Consider the following 21,971-nt stretch of genomic DNA (forward strand, 5'->3'; position numbering starts at 1 on the left):
TACATAATTCTTGTAACAACCCTATGAGGTAGCAGTATTATTATTCCTATTTTATAGGTAAGGAAAAATGGGGTTATATGACATGCCAGTGTCACAGAACCGGGAAGTAAATGATAGAAATCTAGGCAGCATGACACCAGAGACCTTACTCTTAACCACTATGATATACTGCCCCTATGGTAGATTTAACATTTCTTTCATACCCTTGACTTCTTCAATAAGCATTTAGATCAGTTTTATATTTAAAAAAGAAAGTCAAAATAATAGTAAAACATAAAACAGAAGGTTTGTAAAACACCATCTGCATGCAGATTGATTTTGATAGGTGATTGTACCAGCACACATTTGAAAATCCCTTTGTATTACTGTTCTAGGCACAATGCAGAAATTTTAGTGGATCGTTTAGTAACAGCACTAAAGAAGTGTTGCCAGTGAATTGATTTTATAAAATAACATTTAAAAATATTAGCAGAGGTGTAGAAAAGATTCCTATTACATTTCTGTTCAAATCATTAGCAATAGTCTTTATTCAGGTTATTCATTAAAGTCTGTGACACTTTCAAGATTTTTAAGGACTCTGAATTCCTACCCCAAATGTAACTGTAAGGACTATTTAAAAGACTGATGGTTGGTAGGATCGTAGGTAGTTGAGATTTTCCTATTTATGCTTTTAATGTATTATTTCCTCAAATTTCCATGATAAACATATACAGTGTCACTATTACAATCATAAAAACAGTTCATTTATTTTGTGTGAACTTTTCACTAAAGTCAATGAATCAACCCTCTAGAATTCTCAAATGGCAATATAATGCTAGGCATCATCAAGGGTTGATTAAAAATTTAATCTTCATGTCTTCAATGAAATATAAAACCAAAATCTCTCTCTCTGATTATATTCTTCCTCAGAATATGGAACCTGAAAATATGGAGTCTGAAAATACAGAAACCGAAAATATGGAAACTGAAAACATGGAATCTGAAAACATGGAAATTGAAACCATTTCTTCAGTTTCAGCCCTGCAAGCTCTCTCTAAGCTACTTTATCCTGAAGAGGATGATTTTGAGGCTGGACAGGTGGTCGTATACTTACAGATGAATCAATTCTGTTCATGCTAAGTTGTTAAACTGTATTTGAACAACTCGTTCCAACCTTTGCTATGGGAGCAAGGCTGTGTCATCTGATAACATTCACAGGAGGCTGTAGGACTGATTATTCATGAGAGTATAACCTCTAGTACATTTCTAGCAAACATAATTATATTTTTTTCTAAACTACCTGAACAGTGAATAGGAAGATAGTTCTGTAACTATGGTAGCAATAGCCACATTTTAAAATGTTTGTCATTTATATTTATGGCCAAAGAATGCTTGACAACCATTGAAATGAGTGGTAGCTAGTACTTTTAAGCCTCTAGACAGTATGTGTATAAACAAATAATTTCATCTAGACACTATTAATTAGGCCCCCATAATCCAGTTTCCTTGATTTTTTAAAATTTGTCTACACATGAAAACAGAACAGAAAATAATTTGGACCAAATAATGGGGCAAACTAGCTTTAGCCTACTAAAACTGACTTGTGTGATACATGTTCAGATAGAGCTGTGGAATCTAATTTGTTGTACAATATTTGGGATCAGGACAGGTAACCTCAGGGAGGCTTACAGCAGCAATATGGGCTTCATTTTGGGGAAGCAGAGTTCCAGAAACTGACCGGCCACTCCACAGTCATTGGCGGTATTCCCAGAATAATCAAAATACTTTTATGTAACCCCTTGCTCTCCATTCTCCTACTCCTTAGGTATCAGCAAATCTTGGCTGTCAGACTGCTTATGTGAAGGCAAATAAAATTGGGGGCAGAAACCTCACACTATAGCAGAATATGTCAATCCGCTTTAAATTATTTTAGTGAAGTTGTTATTATGACCAGTTTGCCACAAATAAACCATCTTCAGCGAACAGGCATATCAATTTGCTCCTCCCCAAATTATTTTCTTCTATTGTGTGGAAAAACAAGTATAATCTGAATATGCAGCAAATTTGGTGGCTCAGATCAACACTGGATTGATCTTGCACCATCCGGGAAGAATTAGAGGGAATGTGCAGAATCAAATAAAGACTAAGACATGCAATAAATAAAATGTGTAGATGGTAACTGAATCAACTTGGAGCCAGGTTTAGAAACCAAGAAGCTTTGGTCAGGCAGGAGTTACTAGGGGCCAAACAAAAATCAGGACAATAATAATAGCATTGAATACATACAACAAATAAAACATTGGAGAAAAATTTAGGAGCAATGTATCAGTGAAGTTAGGAGGGCAGGTTCATTTTTGCTGCCTGAAGCTGAAATAGAATAATGATACAGCCTGCGAAGGGTAAGGGTAGGGTTATGTCATATACAGAAAATATGTTAAATATCTGAGAAACAGCAATCTCGAATAAAGGCAAGTGAAACTTGTAACTGGAACAGATTCAGAGATAAAGATTCACCCTGGTTACAAAGCCTGTTCTCTTTGGCGTTTATGTATGGGGATGTTTATTTGCATCTAGAGGTGATTCTAGGAGAACGATGAGTGATTAGGAGAATAGAGACACTAGGATAATTTTACCAAATTGTACAATTCATAGAAGAAAATTACTGTAATAATGTATGATTCTGTATATCTGGGTTATAAACAATTTTGAGGTAATTGGTCATTCAGACACCCCTGTACAGCTATCATTAGAGGATATAGAATTGGAGTATCAGAACAGTGGGAGAATAATTAATGTTTCTAATGAACTATTAAATTTTCCAGGAGAAAAATGGTTTTTCATTTTTTAACATGTATGAATCTTGATAACTGTGGAATGATTACAAGAGTGATGTGGTTTTGAAAATACTCTCTCTGAAAACAGCATTAGAACTGTTGCATACACGTTGGTTTATTTACAGTCCCCATCATGCATTAAGAATCTAGGAGATTGGGAAGAGACTGCTTTTGAAACTCAAAAGGGGATCTTAAGGCCTGTGGGAAATAATGCTCACCACTCCACAGACATTGTAAAAAAGTTGTTCTAACTCTCTTACATATTGCAAAGTGGCATGAATTGCAATGACAAATTACTCAGATAATTGGATGTGGATCCATGGTAAAAGCTGAAATGATTATTTTTATAGAGAACATTTGCAAGAGGGTTTTTAATGTTTTTATTATCCTGGTTCATCTTTTCACTTGAAATTTTTGTTTTTAATCATTTATTTTCATTAAGTTAATAAACTGCAATTCCCCCTCCGTTGTGATGTACTGATTGAATCATCACTGTGCATGGAGAGCATACTAATTTTTTTCAGGAATGTTCGAGTTTTTATTTGTATGGATTTTAATTTTCGGTGGAAGGAGTCACTCAACAAAACAAGAGGTCCTCATGTTCCAAGAAATGCTTTACTCTGATTGACTATTAGTATTCTAGTGATTAATAACTTAAGAAAAGCACCACAAGTTTATATGACCTTAGTGATTAAAAAGAAAAAAAAACATACAAAATACGGTCTTGGGATTTTCACATAAAAATGCCTGTAACACTTTAACCGCAGACATAGCACTTTTGAAGCACCTTTTGGAAAAGAATGGTTACTGTCTCAGAAACCATTGAGATGTTACAGATTAGTTTCTGATTTATAGCTGTTGGAATAGTTTAGTATAATAAAGACACAGGTGAGCTTTGCCACTGGCTTTCAAGGACAGACACTATTCCTTTTGCCCAAATAGGACATCGTAACTCTTCTACATGTCTGAAGTCTTGGGAGATAGGGGCAGGAGCCTGAGAGAAGAGAGCTAGAGATGGTAGTTTGCCAGGATGCAAGGAGATAAGACTTTTTGACTGCCAGCAATGGAGTAAATTGGAGCTGCGGAATCTGGCATCAGCAAGAACAATCAGTAAAATACTGGGGTTTTCTTGAGATATCTAAAGACCCCTGAGAAAGACCAATGAGGCAGTTGCTGCTATGCTGAAGGTGTAATATGTGTTATACTTCAGTGAAAAAAGGAAAATTGTTCTTGTACTGGGGAGTAGAGTAGCAGCCCTGTGGGGGTATGTTTCCTTGCACAAAGGATGGCAAAATCAACTCGTAAGATGACTGAAGTGGTTTAGCATGTATTTGACGATATTAATTGGGGGTTGCTGTTTAAATCCATTAGTTCAGTGTCATGAGGTGGTATGACGAGGAAGGGTTTCATACCCACAGTGGAAAAGAAGTAAAATCTGTTAACAGGAGTTTTGAATGAGTTCTTTGATATGTATATACTTAAGACCCTAGTTAGTGGTTTGTTTTTGTTTCTATAAAACTTTCCCATCTGTTTCCATCTTCTACCTATGACCAGATACTGCCCAAACCCAAAATTGTCGATGCTTTTACACTAATACTTTGTTCTGACCTTCAAAGAGATGAATGTGGCTCATCCCCCTATCCCCAGGGATACATGATTCACTGGGCTGGAACTGGGGATTTAGTCTGATCAAAGACTGCCTTAGGGTCTATTAAACTAAATACTTTTTGAAAGGACAAGGAAAACACATTCTAAATAATACTTGACATCTGTCTCTCTGTTGTATAACAACGATGCTTAATTAAATGAGAAGCACTATGAAATTTGAGATGGAAAACTTACCAACTTTCAAGTATTATCGGTCACGTAAGTTGAACAAGTAGTAATTACATAATGTTGGGCTTTTTTTTCTTCTTTCCCAGCCAAATTGTTCATCTGCTTTTGGAGCCATGGGTCCTGGGAATATTGGACCACCAAGAATAGAAGAGCTCAAAGGTAAGTTATTTAACAAAGCATATAGATCACTATAATTGGTATAATCTTTTCTTTGGGAGCAAAATTGTAGGGAGAGTAATATTAACACTAGGATTTGTCAGAGATGAACTCAAATAATTGTGGAAGTGATGAACAGCCATTTACATATAAGATGATGTTTTTACTCTACTATTGTAGGTAAGTCATTTTTCTACTAATGGAAATTAATTCGCCTTAAATTATTCACATTCATTTTTTGGCATATTTCCCGAGATGTTAAACCAAGAAAGTCATGTGTGGTTAAATAACTTTTTTATTATTTAGGGTCTAGTTACCAAGTTGCTTAGCTTCTTCACTTTCTACCCTGCTATATCTGCTGTATTCTGGCAATTTCACAGGATTCATTAATTCATTCAACAAATATTTATTGAAAGCCTGTTACATGCCAAGCATTATGATCATCTCTGGGACTATGATGAAGATCAAAACAGAAAGGTCTCTGTCCCAATTGAGCTTATAGTCTTTTGGAGAACACAATAAAACAAATAACGACACAATTTGATCTTACACCAAAATACTTATAAATTAAAGTCCATTTATATATGATGGGCTTTAATTATACATTAAATAGGGCAACTGATATAGTTATTTAATATATAATTAAATATATTAAGTATATAATGAAATATATTTATATTTATAATATATATTCATACTTATATAATATATTTAATTATAATACATAATATACAATACACAATTAAATATATTTAATTAAAATATATATTTATAATTAAATAATTATACATATATAAATATAATACCTATAGTTATACGTATATAAATATAATACATAATACATAATTAAATATATTTAATTATAATATATATTTAATTACATATTAACTGGGTGACTTATATAGTCACAGGTCCAATAAAACAGAATAAATATTTCCGGGGATGTTTTCCCAGAATTTTGACCTATACATTTTCATATAGTTTAACATTTTACACATCTTCGAAAATATAGAAGGCTCTAATTCTGTCATGATGACAGTTGCCAGAGTTGGATAGGGAAAGGAAAAGAAGTTCCTTCATCAATTTAGCTGATTGTAAAAGATTTCATCGGGAAAAATGTTTAAAATAATGGCTCAAATGAAGTCTGAGAGAATGATTTTAAAATTTCAGTTATTAGACTCTATATACTGAAGAATCTATTTACCTAGTTCAAGAGATGTTGGGGGGCACCTGGGTGGTGCCTGGGTGGCTCAGTCGGTCAAGCGTCTGACTTGGGCTCAGGTCATGATCTCGTGATTTGTGAGTTGGAGCCCCACGTCGGTCTCTGTGCTGACAGCTCAGAGCCTGGAGCCTGCTTCAGATTCTGTGTTTCTGTCTCTCTTGGCTCATCCCCTGCTTACACTCTATTTATCTCTCTCAAAAATAAATAAATGTTACCAAAAAAAATTTTTTTAAAGAGATGTTGGAAGACTAGTTCAAATTTTAATGTATTTCTATGCTGCCGCTATTTCTGACATAATGTCTAATAACCTCTAAATTCTGAGAACAATGAGTCATTTGTAACATATTTTATATAAATCTGTAATTAGGCTTCACAAAGCCCATGCTAGATAGAGGCAGATAATTTGAAAAGAGTGGCAGTATTGAAAACCTAGTAATCAAGTGCATTTCTGGGGATGCTTAAAAGGAGAACTCGAAATAATGTTCTGCACCTAATGTTGGTCTGCATTTGCTGCCCCAGTAGTTGGAACAAATGTAAGCTGAGTTTTTGCATGCCTCGTTTACTTTTAAACATTTAAAGATGACACGTAGAAACCCAGGTACATGCTCAGTCCTACATAAAGGACAAGTGATAGAGATTTTCTTTGAGGCTCCCATCTGCCTGAGGAAAATACTGGATTAAAAAATGACCATTGTATCCACTGTTTTCAATTTCTTTAACCAACAGTATTTTTAAAGAATTATGTCATGCTTGCATGGAAAAGGTATCAAAGAACTTCTATATAGTAATACACAATGCAAAATAAGACATTTCTACACAAATCAGATTGATTGTATGTTTGATTTGTTCTTTTACATAAATATTTTACATGATCCTAGTATTTCTATGTATATCTATGTTCTATATGTTTCATATAAGATGTTACTTCATATATTAAGTATATATGCTATATGCATATACATATGTGCACACACACAGAGGCTGGAAAGATATACATCAGAATACTCTCATTGATTATCTTGGGTGGTTGGATTACAGATTATTTATTTTCTTCCTTTTGCTTATATGTAGTTTCTAAATTTTCTCAATTATTATTATAATTTTACGACATATTGGTTGTGTATTGATTCAAAAATGTCAAGTTTTTACAAATTAAGCTTGTTTGACCAAAAAACAAGCTAGTGGTAACAAATAGAAAATGTTTGACTTTGACGATCCCAAACTGCGTGTGAAGAACGGGAGCAATTTTGAGGGGGAAAACAGACAACAGCTTCAGCTTTATCTTCCCTTTTTTTCACAGTCATCCCTCAAAACAGTGATGAAAATGTCGAGGATATCTGGAATCCAGAGGAAGTTCCAGAGGGAGCAGAGCACCATGACACGTGGGATGTTAGAGAAATACCAGAGTAAGTCAAATGAAGGCGGGAATGTGTTTGGGGCTGAAGTTCGATGTGTCATCCGATACCATTCTATTTTTGACAGGATTCATAAAGTAACTTCTACCACATGAAAGAGAAGACTGCAGTGACACACAGAAGCCATGTGTAATTGATAATTGTTTTTCCTTGTGGAGCAGAAACAAAGTAAAACATAACACCTCCCTTTAGTTATTATCTAACAAAAAATGAAAAATAGTAATTTCCATTACAAAATTGTATTCAGTGTCAGTAGTATAATGTGGAACTAACACTGGGAAAGAAAAGCCCATTAAATTACAAGCATTCATACAAACTAAATTATTATACCATGTTTATGTGTCAAAGACCTGCGTTTAATTACTCAATATTCTATTTCGGTAAAAGGCTATGTTCTCCCTCCGATTATCTATTATTACCTGGACCTGTTTACTAGTTATTTTAAGATTCTGTTTAATATATTTTGCAAGCAGGATTGAAGCCTCACCTTGTAGCTTTTTCATTAGGAAATGTGAATATGAATAGTAAATATGGAATTTAGGATTATTAACATAAAAAGTTCCTTCACTTTGATAAAATAAATCACCCACAATTTCAAGGAACTGAAAGTGTGTTCACATTCATAATTGAAACTAATGGTTAAATACACTAAGATTTAAATATATGTATTTTTTTATATTTTAGTTAGTTAACATACAGAGCAATATTGGTTTCAGAAGTAGAATTCAGTGATTCATCACTTACATACAACATCCGGGGCTTTAAAATAAAATCTTGATTGAGTATTTAGAATAGCTTGAAAAACAAAGGCAGTACTTACAAAATTATAATGTACTTTATAAATTCTTGAAGACTTCTATGGTAAGTGATCTGACAACTTTTCTAATTCTGACTATAAAATTGTGTCCAATGTTAGAAAAAAAAAACCTTATGCATCTATCTTCTACTTCCATTCTGAAAATAGAAACAGTGGGAGACTGCAGATAATTAACTGGAAAAAAGTATCCAACTATCGCATAAACAATGTAAAAAAAACCCTATAAACCTCATAAAAAAAAGATCAAAGGGGATTTTAAAACATTTCTGTGTGCATCTTAAAAACGAAGAGAGTAAATCTCAGGTTATGTTTATACAGTGCCCACACATCCGTATAAAAGGTAAGAAGTAAGCCACTCATTTGTCATACTGTCTAATGAATGTCAAACATCCATATGTGGCAAGTTCCAAATTTGAGTAAACTTTCACTTCTTATCTTGATGTTTGATGTTCTGTAGAAATAACATCCATGAAAGCTTTAAATGAATAAGAACTCCAGTCAGGGTATGAAGAAAATTGCTTTATAAAATTTTTTAATCTTATTTTCCATTTTATGCAAGTATAATTCAAAATGTCCCAATGGGTAAAGAAGAAAATGGGTAAAGAAAGTGAGCAAGCAGCTCACAAAAAAGAATCATGAGTGGCCACATGCAAAGTATGATGGGCCTGAGCTGAGTCACTGGCCTTGGGTAGAAATGTGAGGATCTTTTTTTGAGAGAGTCTTAAAGGAATATATGGCATTCAATTAGATATAATGAATGAGAGGAAAGCCTCAGAAATGATGCTGAGGGTACCAACTAGGGTGACCAGGTGAATAGTGAGGCTATTGACTGTGATTGGGAACGAAGGGAGAGGGGAAACACTGAGTTTGGTTTTGGATGTGTGGACTGTAAGGTGCCTTTGGGACATCCAGGCAAACGTAGACAGTTGGAAAATTGCATCTGGAGATGAGGAGAAAGCAGCAGCTAGAGCAAATCCATTTGGTAGTCATGGAGTGTGGATCGATACCCTTCTGTTTTGTTTTAACCTGGCTTCACCTTTGTAAATATAAGGTAAATGTTATAGTTATAGTTATAGTCTATTAAGAAAAAAGTGCCCCATATCAAATAGCTACTTATTGCTAGCCCTGTTCAAACTCAAAGAAATCCCTTTTTCATTCTTGGGGATTCCTATTTGCAAGTGGTCAGAAGTTCAACATAGTCCTTTAGTCTTCCTATCCAGAGATTTACCATTTCTTCATAAGGGTAGAATTAAATGGAAAAGATCATTTGTAAACATTTGCTTACTACATTCCACCTAAAAAGATAGGGTCCATTGTGGCTGGGTGATTCTAGAAACCATCCTGTCCCTAGGGGCCCTAATTTGGGGACAAAGAAAGATTTGTGAATTGTCATGGGTGAGGTGAAATGTCAGGAAAATCTTTCACCGGGCTAAGAACTCTGTAGGCCTAGGGGCACCTGGGTGGCTCAGTTGGTTAAGTGTCCAACTTCAGCTCAGGACATGATCTCGCAGTTCGTGAGTTCAAGCCCCATGACAGGCTCAGTGCTGATAGCTCAGAGTCTGGAGCCTGCTTCGGATTCTGTGTCTCCCTCTCTCTCTGCCCCTCCCCTGCTCATGCTCTCTCTCTCTCTCTCTCAAAAATAAATAAGCATTAAAAATTTTAAAAAAAGAACTTTGTAAGCCTAGATTGTAAACACTGCAATGTAGTTGTGCTGACTGCATTACCAGTGTTTCCATTGTAGAATTTTAGAGGCAAAAAAGATTATAGAGGTCATTGAGTTCAAACCTACCCTTCTCCCCACGACTTTGTGACTTGACCAAGGTCACACAGTTAATGACAGAAAAAGTACTAAACCTGGATTTTCTAACTCTACTCTGTGGCTTCAATTTAGCAGAGGAGGATTTTTATCTATCCATCAAACCCTGGGTTATGGGCCTACTATTTTTCTGAGCCATCGTTTTCCAGGAAGAAAAAAAAGAACTTTTTTTTCCCTTCTACTTTTAATCATCTTAGAAGTTCCCTTAACCCTTTTTATTTGTATAGCTCTAAAACAGTTAAGGTTAATTTTTCGAAAATAGGTAGATACAATATAAATCCTGATTTACAGCGTTAGGTATTTTTGACTGTATTTCTAGACTTCTATTTCTTTATGTTCTGCTATATGCCCGAAAAACTGTCAGAACTTTATTTTTTGTAATAGCATGTCCCCGTAGTTTCTAGTTTTTTTGCCCTGTGAGAAAATTGCTCTTTCTTTTGAGTCTCTGTATTATTGACCCCCCTTTTTTTTTCCAGGTATGAGATTATATTCAAACAGCAGGTGGGAACTGAGGATATGTTCCTAGGATTTTCAAGAAAAGACTCTTCAACAGCATGTTGTGAAGATCTAGTGGTGAGCTTCTCTCCATTTTCCATATGACCATTATGGCTAAATTGACTGACTGTTTTACACATAATACCATAGGCAAGGCAGTAAACTCTTTAAAAATAATGGTTGCTATATTTTAGACACTAATGGAATAATGGGATTGATAGTTTAAAATTGGTAAACATGTACAAAATAAACTCCATTTACACATATGGGTAAGATTTACAAATAAACATAGTAGAATCATATGACATAATACACTATTTCTAGCCCTATTAAAACTTCCATTTGGGATGCCTGGGTAGCTTAGTTAATTGAGCATATGACTCTTGTTTAAGGCTTAGATCATAATCCCAGGGTCATGGGATCAAGCCGCACATCAGGCTCCGTGCTGAGCATGGAGCCTACTTAAGATTCTCTCTCTGCCCCTCCCCCCTCTCATGCTCTCTCTCTAAACAAAACAAAACAAAACAAAACAAAACAAAACAAAACAAAAACCTACTCATTCCGATTGGACTGAATTTTCTTTCATCCTAGTTCTGTTCAATGAATGCCATCTGATTGGTTATTAACTTATGATGAGTTGATGGCAACCAGAATGAAATCTTCCCTTCCCTGAATCTCTCTTACTTCTTCTAATGACTCAGCTTATAATGGTGAGATTTAAAAAGGATTTTTTTCTTAAATTTTGGATCTGAACTTCTGATTTAAAACTCTAAAAAGATGTATAAAATGTTACTTGACTCTCTTATCCAAATGATTCTATTTCTATGTAATAATAATAACAATACCAATGACATCAATGAGATCACCTTACTTTTGCTTATTTGAGCCTCGTAATGATCTTGTTGAAAAGTCTGGACCTACCTAAGAGTGTGGAATGCAACTCTTTTTGGTAGCATATACTAGTAATTCTGGTCTGGAGAGTTTTTTTTTCCCTGAGATCAGGGACTATACATATATCTTTCCCCCTCTCTCATAATACTCTACATTATAGAGTACTGAGGTGCCCATTGGAGATGCTTAATATTTTTTCCTTAAGCAAATGATAAATGGTATCTCTCTGTTGCATGAACTTCAGGTTTTCTCTTATTAGCAAAATCTAAGACATTCAATTGAATCAAGTAACATAATGGGAATAGCGAGTTTAAGTACCTCAGGAGATTTTTCACATTCTAATGAGTTAAGATTTCAAGTGATCTTGAAGTAATTAGCTCCCAGGGTTTTACCAGTAATATCCCAATTCTTCTCTTTTAAATAACTGTAAAATAACATTTTTGATGTCTAGTATTGAGGATTGCTATAAACTCTGGAGGAATTCCAGGCCCTAAGTAAATAACTGTTGTGAGCCTTTCCATTTCTCTCCTGTAAAACGCTACTAGTATTAATAATAAAGGTATCCTGAATGAAGACTCTTGGAACCCAAATTGTACCTCAGAGTACTATACAATTTATGTAAAACTCAACAAGTATAAGCAGAAGAAGACCTGATCTCTTCCTTTAATGAACTTCTAATTGACTGGGGAGACAGCACTAACATAAATGAAATCATCTTATTATTAACAATGAAACTCAGTGTTGACAGTTTTAAGTCTACCAGGAGTTTAGAAGGTTTGGCTGAGGCACAGATGGCACTGAATGGAAGCCACATGAAATATTTGTTGGTGCTATGGCACCTCACCATATGTATACTGTTCTTTTTCTCTGTCTTTCTTTTCATACATTCAGTCTTTAAACACTTAGTACCATTGCATACCAGGCACTGTTCTAAGTACTAGGGATACAAAGATAAATAAGATACAGTCAATTACCCTCAAGGAATTTATAGTAAAGGGGATGGAAGACTAACAAATCATTGCAATCCAATATGGTAAGTACGTATTTAGAGGCATATACCAGGTACATGGTGACATAAAGTGGAAAGAGATCAACACCCGGTGGACAGGATTTTTCCAGTGGACAACATTCCAAGAAGGGCATTCCAAGCAGAGGTAAGGCACATGGGAAGGTATCTAGGCATGAAATAGCCTGGCCTATTTGAGTAAGCTGTGCGTATAAGAATAATAAAGAGTAATTGTGGACAGTGGTGTACTGGTAAGCTAACTCTCAAAAAAGAGGAAAAAAATCCCTGATTTGTAGCTTAAATTTTATCCTATAAGCACGTTAATGGTGATATCCACTATCGTTGCTTAACCCCACTGGTAAGACTTGGACTGAAGAGGTTGTCGACTGCATCTCAAGTATTTCTTCCTCAAATGTATAAGCTTATTATTCATGTTGATAATATAGCATTTTCTCAGATCTAAGACATCATCAAATTGTAATCATGCCACTTACTTAATAAAAAAAGGAGCAATAAGTATACTACCACGTTAAATGTACACATTGGTTGTGTGATGCATCCCAGTATCAGAAACACTAAAATGTGATGCATCCCAGTATCAGAAACACTAAAATTACACCTTAGAATTGGCCAAATTTCTTATTTGGGGGCTGGACCTGGTCTCTATATAACAATCCAAACCAGAGACTTCAAAAAGAAGACCTCTGTTTAAGCTGAAGAGGATAGTAACACAAACAATCTGTTTAAGTACAAGAAGGGATTTGGGATCTAAAAATTCAGGAGGACCTGGGATTTATACCTGGGATGCAGGGCTAGTTCAATATCCGCAAAACAATTAACATGATTCATCACATTAATAAAAGAAAGGACAAGAACCATATGATCCTCTCAATAGATGCAGAGAAAGCATTTGACAAAATACAGCATTCTTTCTTGACAAAAACCCTCAAGAAAGTAGGGATAGAAAGATCATACCTCGAGATGATAAAAGCCATATACGAGCAACCCAACACTAATATCATCCTCAGTGGGGAGAAACTGAGAGCTTTCCCCCTAAGGTCAGGAACAAGACAAGGATGTCCACTCTCGCCACTGTTATTCAACACAGTATTGGAAGTCTTAGCCTCTGCAATCGGACAACACAAAGAAATAAAAGGCATCCAAATTGGCCAGGAAGAGGTCAAACTTTTACTCTTCGCAGAGGACATGATACTCTATATGGAAAACCCAAAAGATTCAACCAAAAAACTGCTGGAACTGATGCATGAATTCAGCAAAGTTGCAGAATATAAAATCAATGCACAGAAATCGGTTGCATTTCTGTACACCAACAATGAAGCAACAGAAAGAGAAATCAAGGAATCGATCCCATTTACCATTTCACCAAAAACCATAAAATACCTAGGAATAAATCTAACCAAAGAGGTGAAAAATCTATACACTGAAAACTATAGAAAGCTGATGAAAGAAATTGAAGAAGACACAAAGAAATGGGAAAAGATTCCATGCTCCTGGATAGGAAGAACAAATATAGTTAAAATGTCGATACTACCTAAAGCAATCTACATATTCAATGCGATCCCTATCAAAGTAACACCAGCATTCTTCACAGAGCTAGACCAAATAATCCTAAAATTTTTATGGAACCAGAAAAGACCCCAAATAGCCAAAGCAATCTGAAAAAGAAAACCAAAGCAGGAGGCATCACAATCCCAGACTTCAAGCTATACTACAAAGCTGTAATCATCAAGACAGTATGGTACTGGCACAAGAACAGATACTCAGATCAATGGAATAGAATAGAGAACCCAGAAATGGACCCACAAACGTATGGCCAACTAATCTTGACAAAGCAGGAAAGAATATCCACTGGAATAAAGACAGTCTCTTCAGCAAGTGGTGCTGGGAAAACTGGACAGCGACATGCAGAAGAATGAACCTGGACCACTTTCTTACACCATACACAAAAATAAACTCAAAATGGATGAAAGACCTCAATGTAAGACAGGAAGCCATCAAAATCCTCGAGGAGAAAGCAGGCAAAAACCTCTTTGATCTTGCCCGCAGCAATTTCTTACTGAACACGTCTCCAGAGGCAAGGGAAACAAAAGCAAAAATGAACTAGTGGGACCTCATCAAAATAAAAAGCTTCTGCACAGCGAAGGAAACAATCAGCAACCTAAAAGGCAACCAACAGAATGGGAGAAGATATTTGTAAATGACATATCAGATAAAGGGTTAGTATCCAAAATCTACAAAGAACTTATCAAACTCAACACCCAAAAAACAAATAATCCAGTGAAGAAATGGGCAAAAGACATGAATAGACACTTCTCCAAAGAAGACATCCAGATGGCCAACCGACACATGAAAAAATGCTCAACATCACTGATCATCAGGGAAATACAAATCAAAACCACAATGAGATACACCTTACACCTGTCAGAATGGCTAACATTAACAGCTCAGGCAACAACAGATGTTGGCGAGGATGTGGAGAAAGAGGATCTCTTTTGCATTGTTGGTGGGAATGCAAGCTGGTGCAGCTACTCTGGAAAACAGTATGGAGGTTGCTTAAAAAACTAAAAATAGAACTACCCTACGACCCAGCAATTGCACTACTAGGCATTTATCCAAGGGATACAGGTGTGCTGTTTCGAAGGGACACATGCACCCCCATGTTTATAGCAGCACTATCAACAATAGCCAAAGTATGGAAAGAGCTCAAATGTCCATCGATGGATGAATGGATAAAGAAGATGTGGTACATACACACACACACACACACACACACACACACACACACACACACACACACACTGGAGTATTACTCAGTAATCAAAAAGAATGAAATCTTGCCATTTGCAACTACGTGGATGGAACTGGAGGGTATTATGCTAAGTGAAATTAGTCAGAGAAAGACAAAAATCATATGACTTCACGCATATGAGGACTTTAAGAGACAAAACAGATGAACATAAGGGAAGGGAAACAAAAATAATATAAAAACAGGGAGTGGGGACGAAACAAAAGAGACTCATAAATGTGGAGAACAAACTGAGGGTTGCTGGAGGGGTTGTGGGAGGGGGGATGGGCTAAATGGGTAAGGGGTACTAAGGAATCTACTGAAATCATTGCTTCACTATATACTAACTAATTTGGATGTAAATTTTAAAAAATAAAAAATAAAGTTTAATAAAAAAAAATTCACGAGGACCACCCCTTCCTTTACCCTCTCCAGCCTCCAAATAAGAAAAAAAGATTTATGAGTTTTAAAGCAATTGTCCTAAACAAAATTCTCAGTTAGGAATATGCATGTCTTCAGCAAACCTTTCATTCTTTCCTTCTAACCCCAAGCCAAGGAGCTCCATTATCCAAATCATGCCTGCTGCTCCACTCCCCGAGTTCATAGCTACCAAGCTTCCTTGCCTTAATCTATATTTAGGCATTTAATGTTTTAAGTAAAAATTGTATGTATTTAAGGCGAAGTGTACAACAAGATATGATACACATATACATAGTGAAATTACTGTAGTCAAGCTAATTAACATATCCTGTCCTCACCCACTTAGCATTGTGTGTGTGTGCATTATGTGTGTATATGTGTGTGTGTTTGTGTGTGTGTGCATGTGTGTGGTTGAGAGTACCTGAAATCTACTCTCTTAGCAGATACCCAGTATTCAATACGGTATTAGTAATTATAGTCATCATGCTGTACATTAATTTTACAGCTACATCTAGGTTTGCAGGGGTTTTTTTTGTTTTTAGCTGCCAACCATTTACTTCAAACAAAATTCTATGAGAAAACCCAACATATAAAGCACATAAAAGTACCCCTGCCTTGGTTAAAAGGGTACTATCGCCCATGAGACAGCTCCTAGAAGAAAAACTGGGCCTCTTTGGAACATGGTTTAAAAGATGCTTATCTAGGCTTTTCTCCTTGTAGTACAGTTGAGAAAATAAGGTCAAGCTTGCAAGGTATCAAATACTCATATAAATTAATGGAAGAATAATAAGAGAGCCAGAAGGCTTTTTCCTCCTTGGTAACACTATGTTTTTCTTTAAGCCTCATGAGTATAATGCCTCTGTCTTGTTCTATTTTACTGTTTTATTTTTAATTTTCTCTTTTGTTCTCTATACTTTCCATCCGTTCCCACAAGCATCCCACTATCAGGGGTTTGATATATATCCTTGAATACGTATTTACCATTGTTTGCTATGTGTTTTTTTTTTTAATGTTTACTTACTTGTTTTGAGAGAAAGATAGAGAGCGAGCCGGGGGGAGGCAGAGAGAGAGAAGGAGACAGAATCCCAAGCAGCTTCCGCGCTGTCACTGCAGAGCCTGATGCAGGGCTCGGACCCACGAACCATGAGATCATGACCTGAGCTGAGATCAAGAGTCCGATGCTTAACTGAGCCACCCAGGCGCCCCGCTATATTTTTTAATTTAACAAATACTTATTGAACACTTGCCATAGGCCAGATACTCAGTATATAGTGTTGACAAAATAGATAAGTTTCTCCTTTTAACGAGCTTACTGTCAAGAGATCAAGTAGTCCATAAGCAGCAGCAGACTTCCATAGATCCATCCAATAAGGAAACAGTGAGCCCCAATGCATATAGTTGATTATTTACACAGGCAGCATAAGCAAGATCAGTATAGTGTCATCTCCCTTTGCCCCACAGGACAACATCAAACTAAAGTGGCCAGATGACAGGGGACACGGGCAGTAGGACACTCTGTTGCTGAAGGGCAAACTCTAGACTGTAGCTGAACTATTTTATAGCCTGCATCTATAGCTAAGAGAAGGGAGACAGAAAGCCCTTCTGCCTTATGGGAACCAGGGAGTAGGGTGAGAAACGGCCTCCCACAAGATAAGGAGCCTCCCACAAGGTAGAAAGACAGATAGGAAACAGACTTGAGGCAACTCCTCACAAGACTGTCTACCTTCCCACGTTCCAAGAGGATCACAGGATGTCCTGTCAAGACTTGGGGCAGGCTGTAGTTGAATCTTGCATATGTGGCCTATGGGGATAGTGCAAGGTCACTGGGGTGCCATGGCAGAGCCATCTCCCTACATTCACAGTCTACAAATAAACGTTTTTATCCAGATTGTTTTCACTTAACATGAAATAATAATAATAATAATAATAATAATAATAATAGCAAAGCAATTTGTATAATGCTTACTATGTGTTAGGCATTTCTCTGTAAACTTTGCATATAGCAAATCATTAATCCCCGCATTGACCCTATGAAATAGGTGCTTTTATTTTCATTTTACAGATGAGGTTGCTGAAGCACAAAGAAGTTAAGTGGCTTGCTTAAGGTCACACACTTAGAATCTGGTAGAACTATGATTTGAACCCAAACAATTTAAATTTGATAGAAGTGTGTATAAAGTGATATGGGTGCAAAGAAGTAGTCCAAGCAGACTTCACAATACAGGTGGCATTTTGCCTGGACATTTGTTTTTTTGTTTTTTTGTTTTTTGTTTTGTTTTGTTTTTAGTGATAAGAATTTATTTATTTATTTATTTATTTTTAATATATGAAATTTATTATCAAATTGGTTTCCATACAACACCCAGTGCTCATCCCAAAAGATGCCCTCTTCAATACCCATCACCCACCCTCCCCTCCCTCCCACCCCCCATCAACCTTCAGTTTGTTCTCAGTTTTTAAGAGTCTCTTATGCTTTGGCTCTCTCCCACTCTAACCTCTTTTTTTTTTCCTTCCCCTCTCCCATGGGTTTCTGTTAAGTTTCTCAGGATCCACATAAGAGTGAAAACATGTGGTATCTGTCTTTCTCTGTATGGCTTATTTCACTTAGCATCACACTCTCCAGTTCCATCCACGTTGCTACAAAGGGCCATATTTCGTTCTTTCTCATTGCCACGTAGTACTCCATTGTGTATATAAACCACAATTTCTTTATCCATTCATCAGTTGATGGACATTTAGGCTCTTTCCATAATTTGGCTATTGTTGAGAGTGCTGCTATAAACATTGGGGTACAAGTGCCCCTATGCATCAGTACTCCTGTATCCCTTGGGTAAATTCCTAGCGGTGCTACTGCTGGGTCATAGGGTAGGTCTGTTTTAATTTTTTGAGGAACCTCCACACCGCTTTCCAGAGTGGCTGTACCAATTTGCATTCCCACCAACAGTGCAAGAGGGTTCCCGTTTCTCCACATCCTCTCCAGCATCTATAGTCTCCTAATTTGTTCATTTTGGCCACTCTGACTGGCGTGAGGTGATATCTGAGTGTGGTTTTGATTTGTATTTCCCTGATGAGGAGCGACGTTGAGCATCTTTTCATGTGCCTGTTGGCCATCGGATGTCTTGTTTAGAGAAGTGTCTATTCATGTTTTCTGCCCATTTCTTCACTGGATTATTTGTTTTTCGGGTGTGGAGTTTGGTGAGCTCTTTATAGATTTTGGATACTAGCCCTTTGTCCGATATGTCATTTGCAAATATCTTTTCCCATTCCATTGGTTGCCTTTTAGTTTTGTTGGTTGTTTCCTTTGCTGTGCAGAACCTTTTTATCTTCATGAGGTCCCAATGGTTCATTTTTGCTTTTAATTCCCTTGCCTTTGGGGATGTGTCAAGTAAGAAATTGCTGCGGCTGAGGTCCGAGAGGTCTTTTCCTGCTTTCTCCTCTAGGGTTTTGATGGTTTCCTGTCTCACATTCAGGTCCTTTATCCGTTTTGAGTTTATTTTTGTGAATGGTGTAAGAAAGTGGTCTAGTTTCATTCTTCTGCATGTTGCTGTCCAGTTCTCCCAGCACCATTTGTTAAAGAGACTGTCTTTTTTCCATTGGATATTCTTTCCTGCTTTGTCAAAGATTAGTTAGCCATACTTTTGTGGGTCTAGTTCTGGGGTTTCTATTCTATTCCATTGGTCTCTGTGTCTGTTTTTGTGCCAATACCATGCTGTCTTGATGATTACAGCTTTGTAGTAGAGGCTAAAGTCTGGGATTGTGATGCCTCCTGCTTTGGTCTTTTTCTTCAAAATTACTTGGCTATTCGGGGCCTTTTGTGGTTCCATATGAATTTTAGGATTGCTTGTTCTAGCTTGGAGAAGAATGCTGGTGCAATTTTGATTGGGACTGCATTGAATGTAGATAGCTTTGGGTAGTATTGACATTTTAATGATATTTATTCTTCCAATCCATGAGCACAGAATGTTTTTCCATTTCTTTGTATCTTCTTCAATTTCTTTCATAAGCTTTCTATCATTTTCAGCATATGGATCTTTTACATCTTCGGTTAGGTTTATTCCTAGGTATTTTATGTTTCTTGGTGCAATTGTGAATGGGATCAGTTTCTTTATTTGTCTTTCTGTTGCTTCATTATTAGTGTATAAGAATACAACTGATTTCTGTACATTGATTTTGTATCCTGCAACTTTGCTGAATTCATGTATCAGTTCTAGCAGACTTTTGGTGGAGTCTATCGGATTTTCCACGTATAATATCATGTCATCTGCAAAAAGTGAAAGCTTGACTTCATCTTTGCCAATTTTGATGTCTTGATTTCCTTTTGTTGTCTGATTGCTGATGCTAGAACTTCCAACACGATGTTAAACAACAGCAGTGAGAGTGGGCATCCCTGTCGTGTTCCTGATCTCAGGGGGAAAGCTCTCAGTTTTTCCCCATTGAGGATGATGTTAGCTGTGGGCTTTTCATAAATGGCTTTTATGATGTTTAAGTATGTTCCTTCTACCCCGACTTTCTAGAGGGTTTTTATTAAGAAAGGATGCTGAATTTTGTCAAATGCTTTTTCTGCATCGATTGACAGGATCATATGGTTCTTATCTTTTCTTTTATTAATGTGATGTATCACATTGATTGATTTGCGAATGTTGAACCAGCCCTGCAGCCCAGGAATGAATCCCACTTGATCATGGTGAATAATTCTTTTTATAAGCTGTTGAATTCGATTTGCTAGTATCTTATTGAGAATTTTTGCATCCATATTCATTAGGGATATTGGCCTGTAGTTCTCTTTTTTTACTGGGTCTCTGTCTGGTTTAGGAACCAAAGTAATACTGGCTTCATAGAATGAGTCTGGAAGTTTTCCTTCCCTTTCTATTTTTTGGAATAGATTGAGAAGGATAGATGTTATCTCTGCTTTAAATGTCTGGTAGAATTCCCCTGGGAAGCCATCTGGTCCTGGACTCCTATTTGTAGGGAGATTTTTGATAACCGATTCAATTTCTTCGCTGGTTATGGGTCTGTTCAAGCTTTCTATTTACTCCAGTTTGAGTTTTGGAAGTGTGTGGGTGTTTAGGAATTTGTCCATTTCTGCCAGGTTGTCCAGTTTGTTGGCATATAATTTTTCATAGTATTCCCTGATAATTGCTTATATTTCTGAAGGATTGGTTGTAATAATTCCATTTTAATTCATGATTTTATCTATTTGGGTCATCTCCCTTTTCTTTTTGAGAAGCCTGGCTAGAGGTTTATCAATTTTGTGTATTTTTTCAAAAAACCAACTCTTGGTTTAATTGATCTGCTCTACAGTTTTTTTAGATTTTATATTGCTTATTTCTGCTCTGATCTTTATTATTTCTCTGCTTCTGCTGGATGCCTGGACATTTGAAGTCCATAATAGTTTGTCAGCGTGGAAAAGCTCTCCGAGAAGAGTAAGCAGCAGCATGAGCAAAGGCATAGTGCTATGAAAGCATATGATGTGTTTTGAGAGCATTTGTGATGTTCTTGGAACCCCAGAATGCACTGGCATGGAGTAATACAAGATAAAACAGAATAAGCAGCTTGGAGCTAGTTGGAAAAGCCCTTGAAGGTCATACCATGTGCTTTGGACTGATTGCGTCCCCCTGAAGTTCACATTTTGAAGCTCTAATACCCACTGTAATGGTATTTGGAGATGGAACCTTTGAGAAGTAATTAGGTTTAGATAAGGTCACAAGGGTGGGGCCGGCGTGATGATATTAGTGCGTTTATACAAAGATACCAGAGAGCTTGCTCTGCTTGGTTTCTTTCTGGGCCATGTGAGCACCCTCTGAGAAGGCAGCTTTCTGCAAGTAGAGAAGAGAGCTCTCACCAGAAACCAACCATACTCGCACGTCTGGCATGCTCAGAATTCCTGTCTGTAGTATTGTATTATGGCAGCCCCAACAGACTAAGACACTGTGAAATGTGAACTTTTGTGGGCATTAGAGTTACGAAACATCTTAAAGCAGGTGAGTTAAACAATTAGATGTGGTATTCCATAACAACTCTAGTGGCAGATTATCGTGGAGAATTTGGCAGAGATGATGGTAGGAGATGAGTGCGAGTTAGGGAGATTGGTGTTAGGAAAACCAATTGATAGACAATATCACTAATTCAGGTGAGAGAGGTAGGCCCCTGGAGGGTGGCAGTAGGGATAGAGAGCAAGGTAGATATTTAAGAAGTAGTATTGATAAGATTTATTTTTTTTAACGTAATTTATTGTCAAGTTAGCTAACATACAGTGTCTACAGTGTGCTCTTGGCTTC

General features: G+C 36.6%; 1 protein-coding gene across 2 annotated transcripts in view; it reads left to right on the forward strand.

Moving 5' to 3' along the window:
- The window catches only part of DNAAF6 (dynein axonemal assembly factor 6), a 35,972-nt gene that overhangs the window by 4,526 nt on the left and 9,475 nt on the right, over positions 1–21,971 (forward strand). For both annotated transcript variants that reach the window (XM_006943899.4, XM_019823486.3), the window contains exons 2-5: positions 910–1,077; positions 4,736–4,808; positions 7,328–7,433; positions 10,552–10,648. In XM_006943899.4, coding sequence (XP_006943961.1) covers positions 913–1,077; positions 4,736–4,808; positions 7,328–7,433; positions 10,552–10,648 — 441 coding nt within the window. In that variant the 5' untranslated portion in view covers positions 910–912. The remainder of the gene's footprint in view (positions 1–909; positions 1,078–4,735; positions 4,809–7,327; positions 7,434–10,551; positions 10,649–21,971) is intronic.

This window comes from Felis catus, chromosome X (assembly GCF_018350175.1).
Source record: "Felis catus isolate Fca126 chromosome X, F.catus_Fca126_mat1.0, whole genome shotgun sequence".
Lineage (NCBI taxonomy): Eukaryota > Metazoa > Chordata > Mammalia > Carnivora > Felidae > Felis > Felis catus.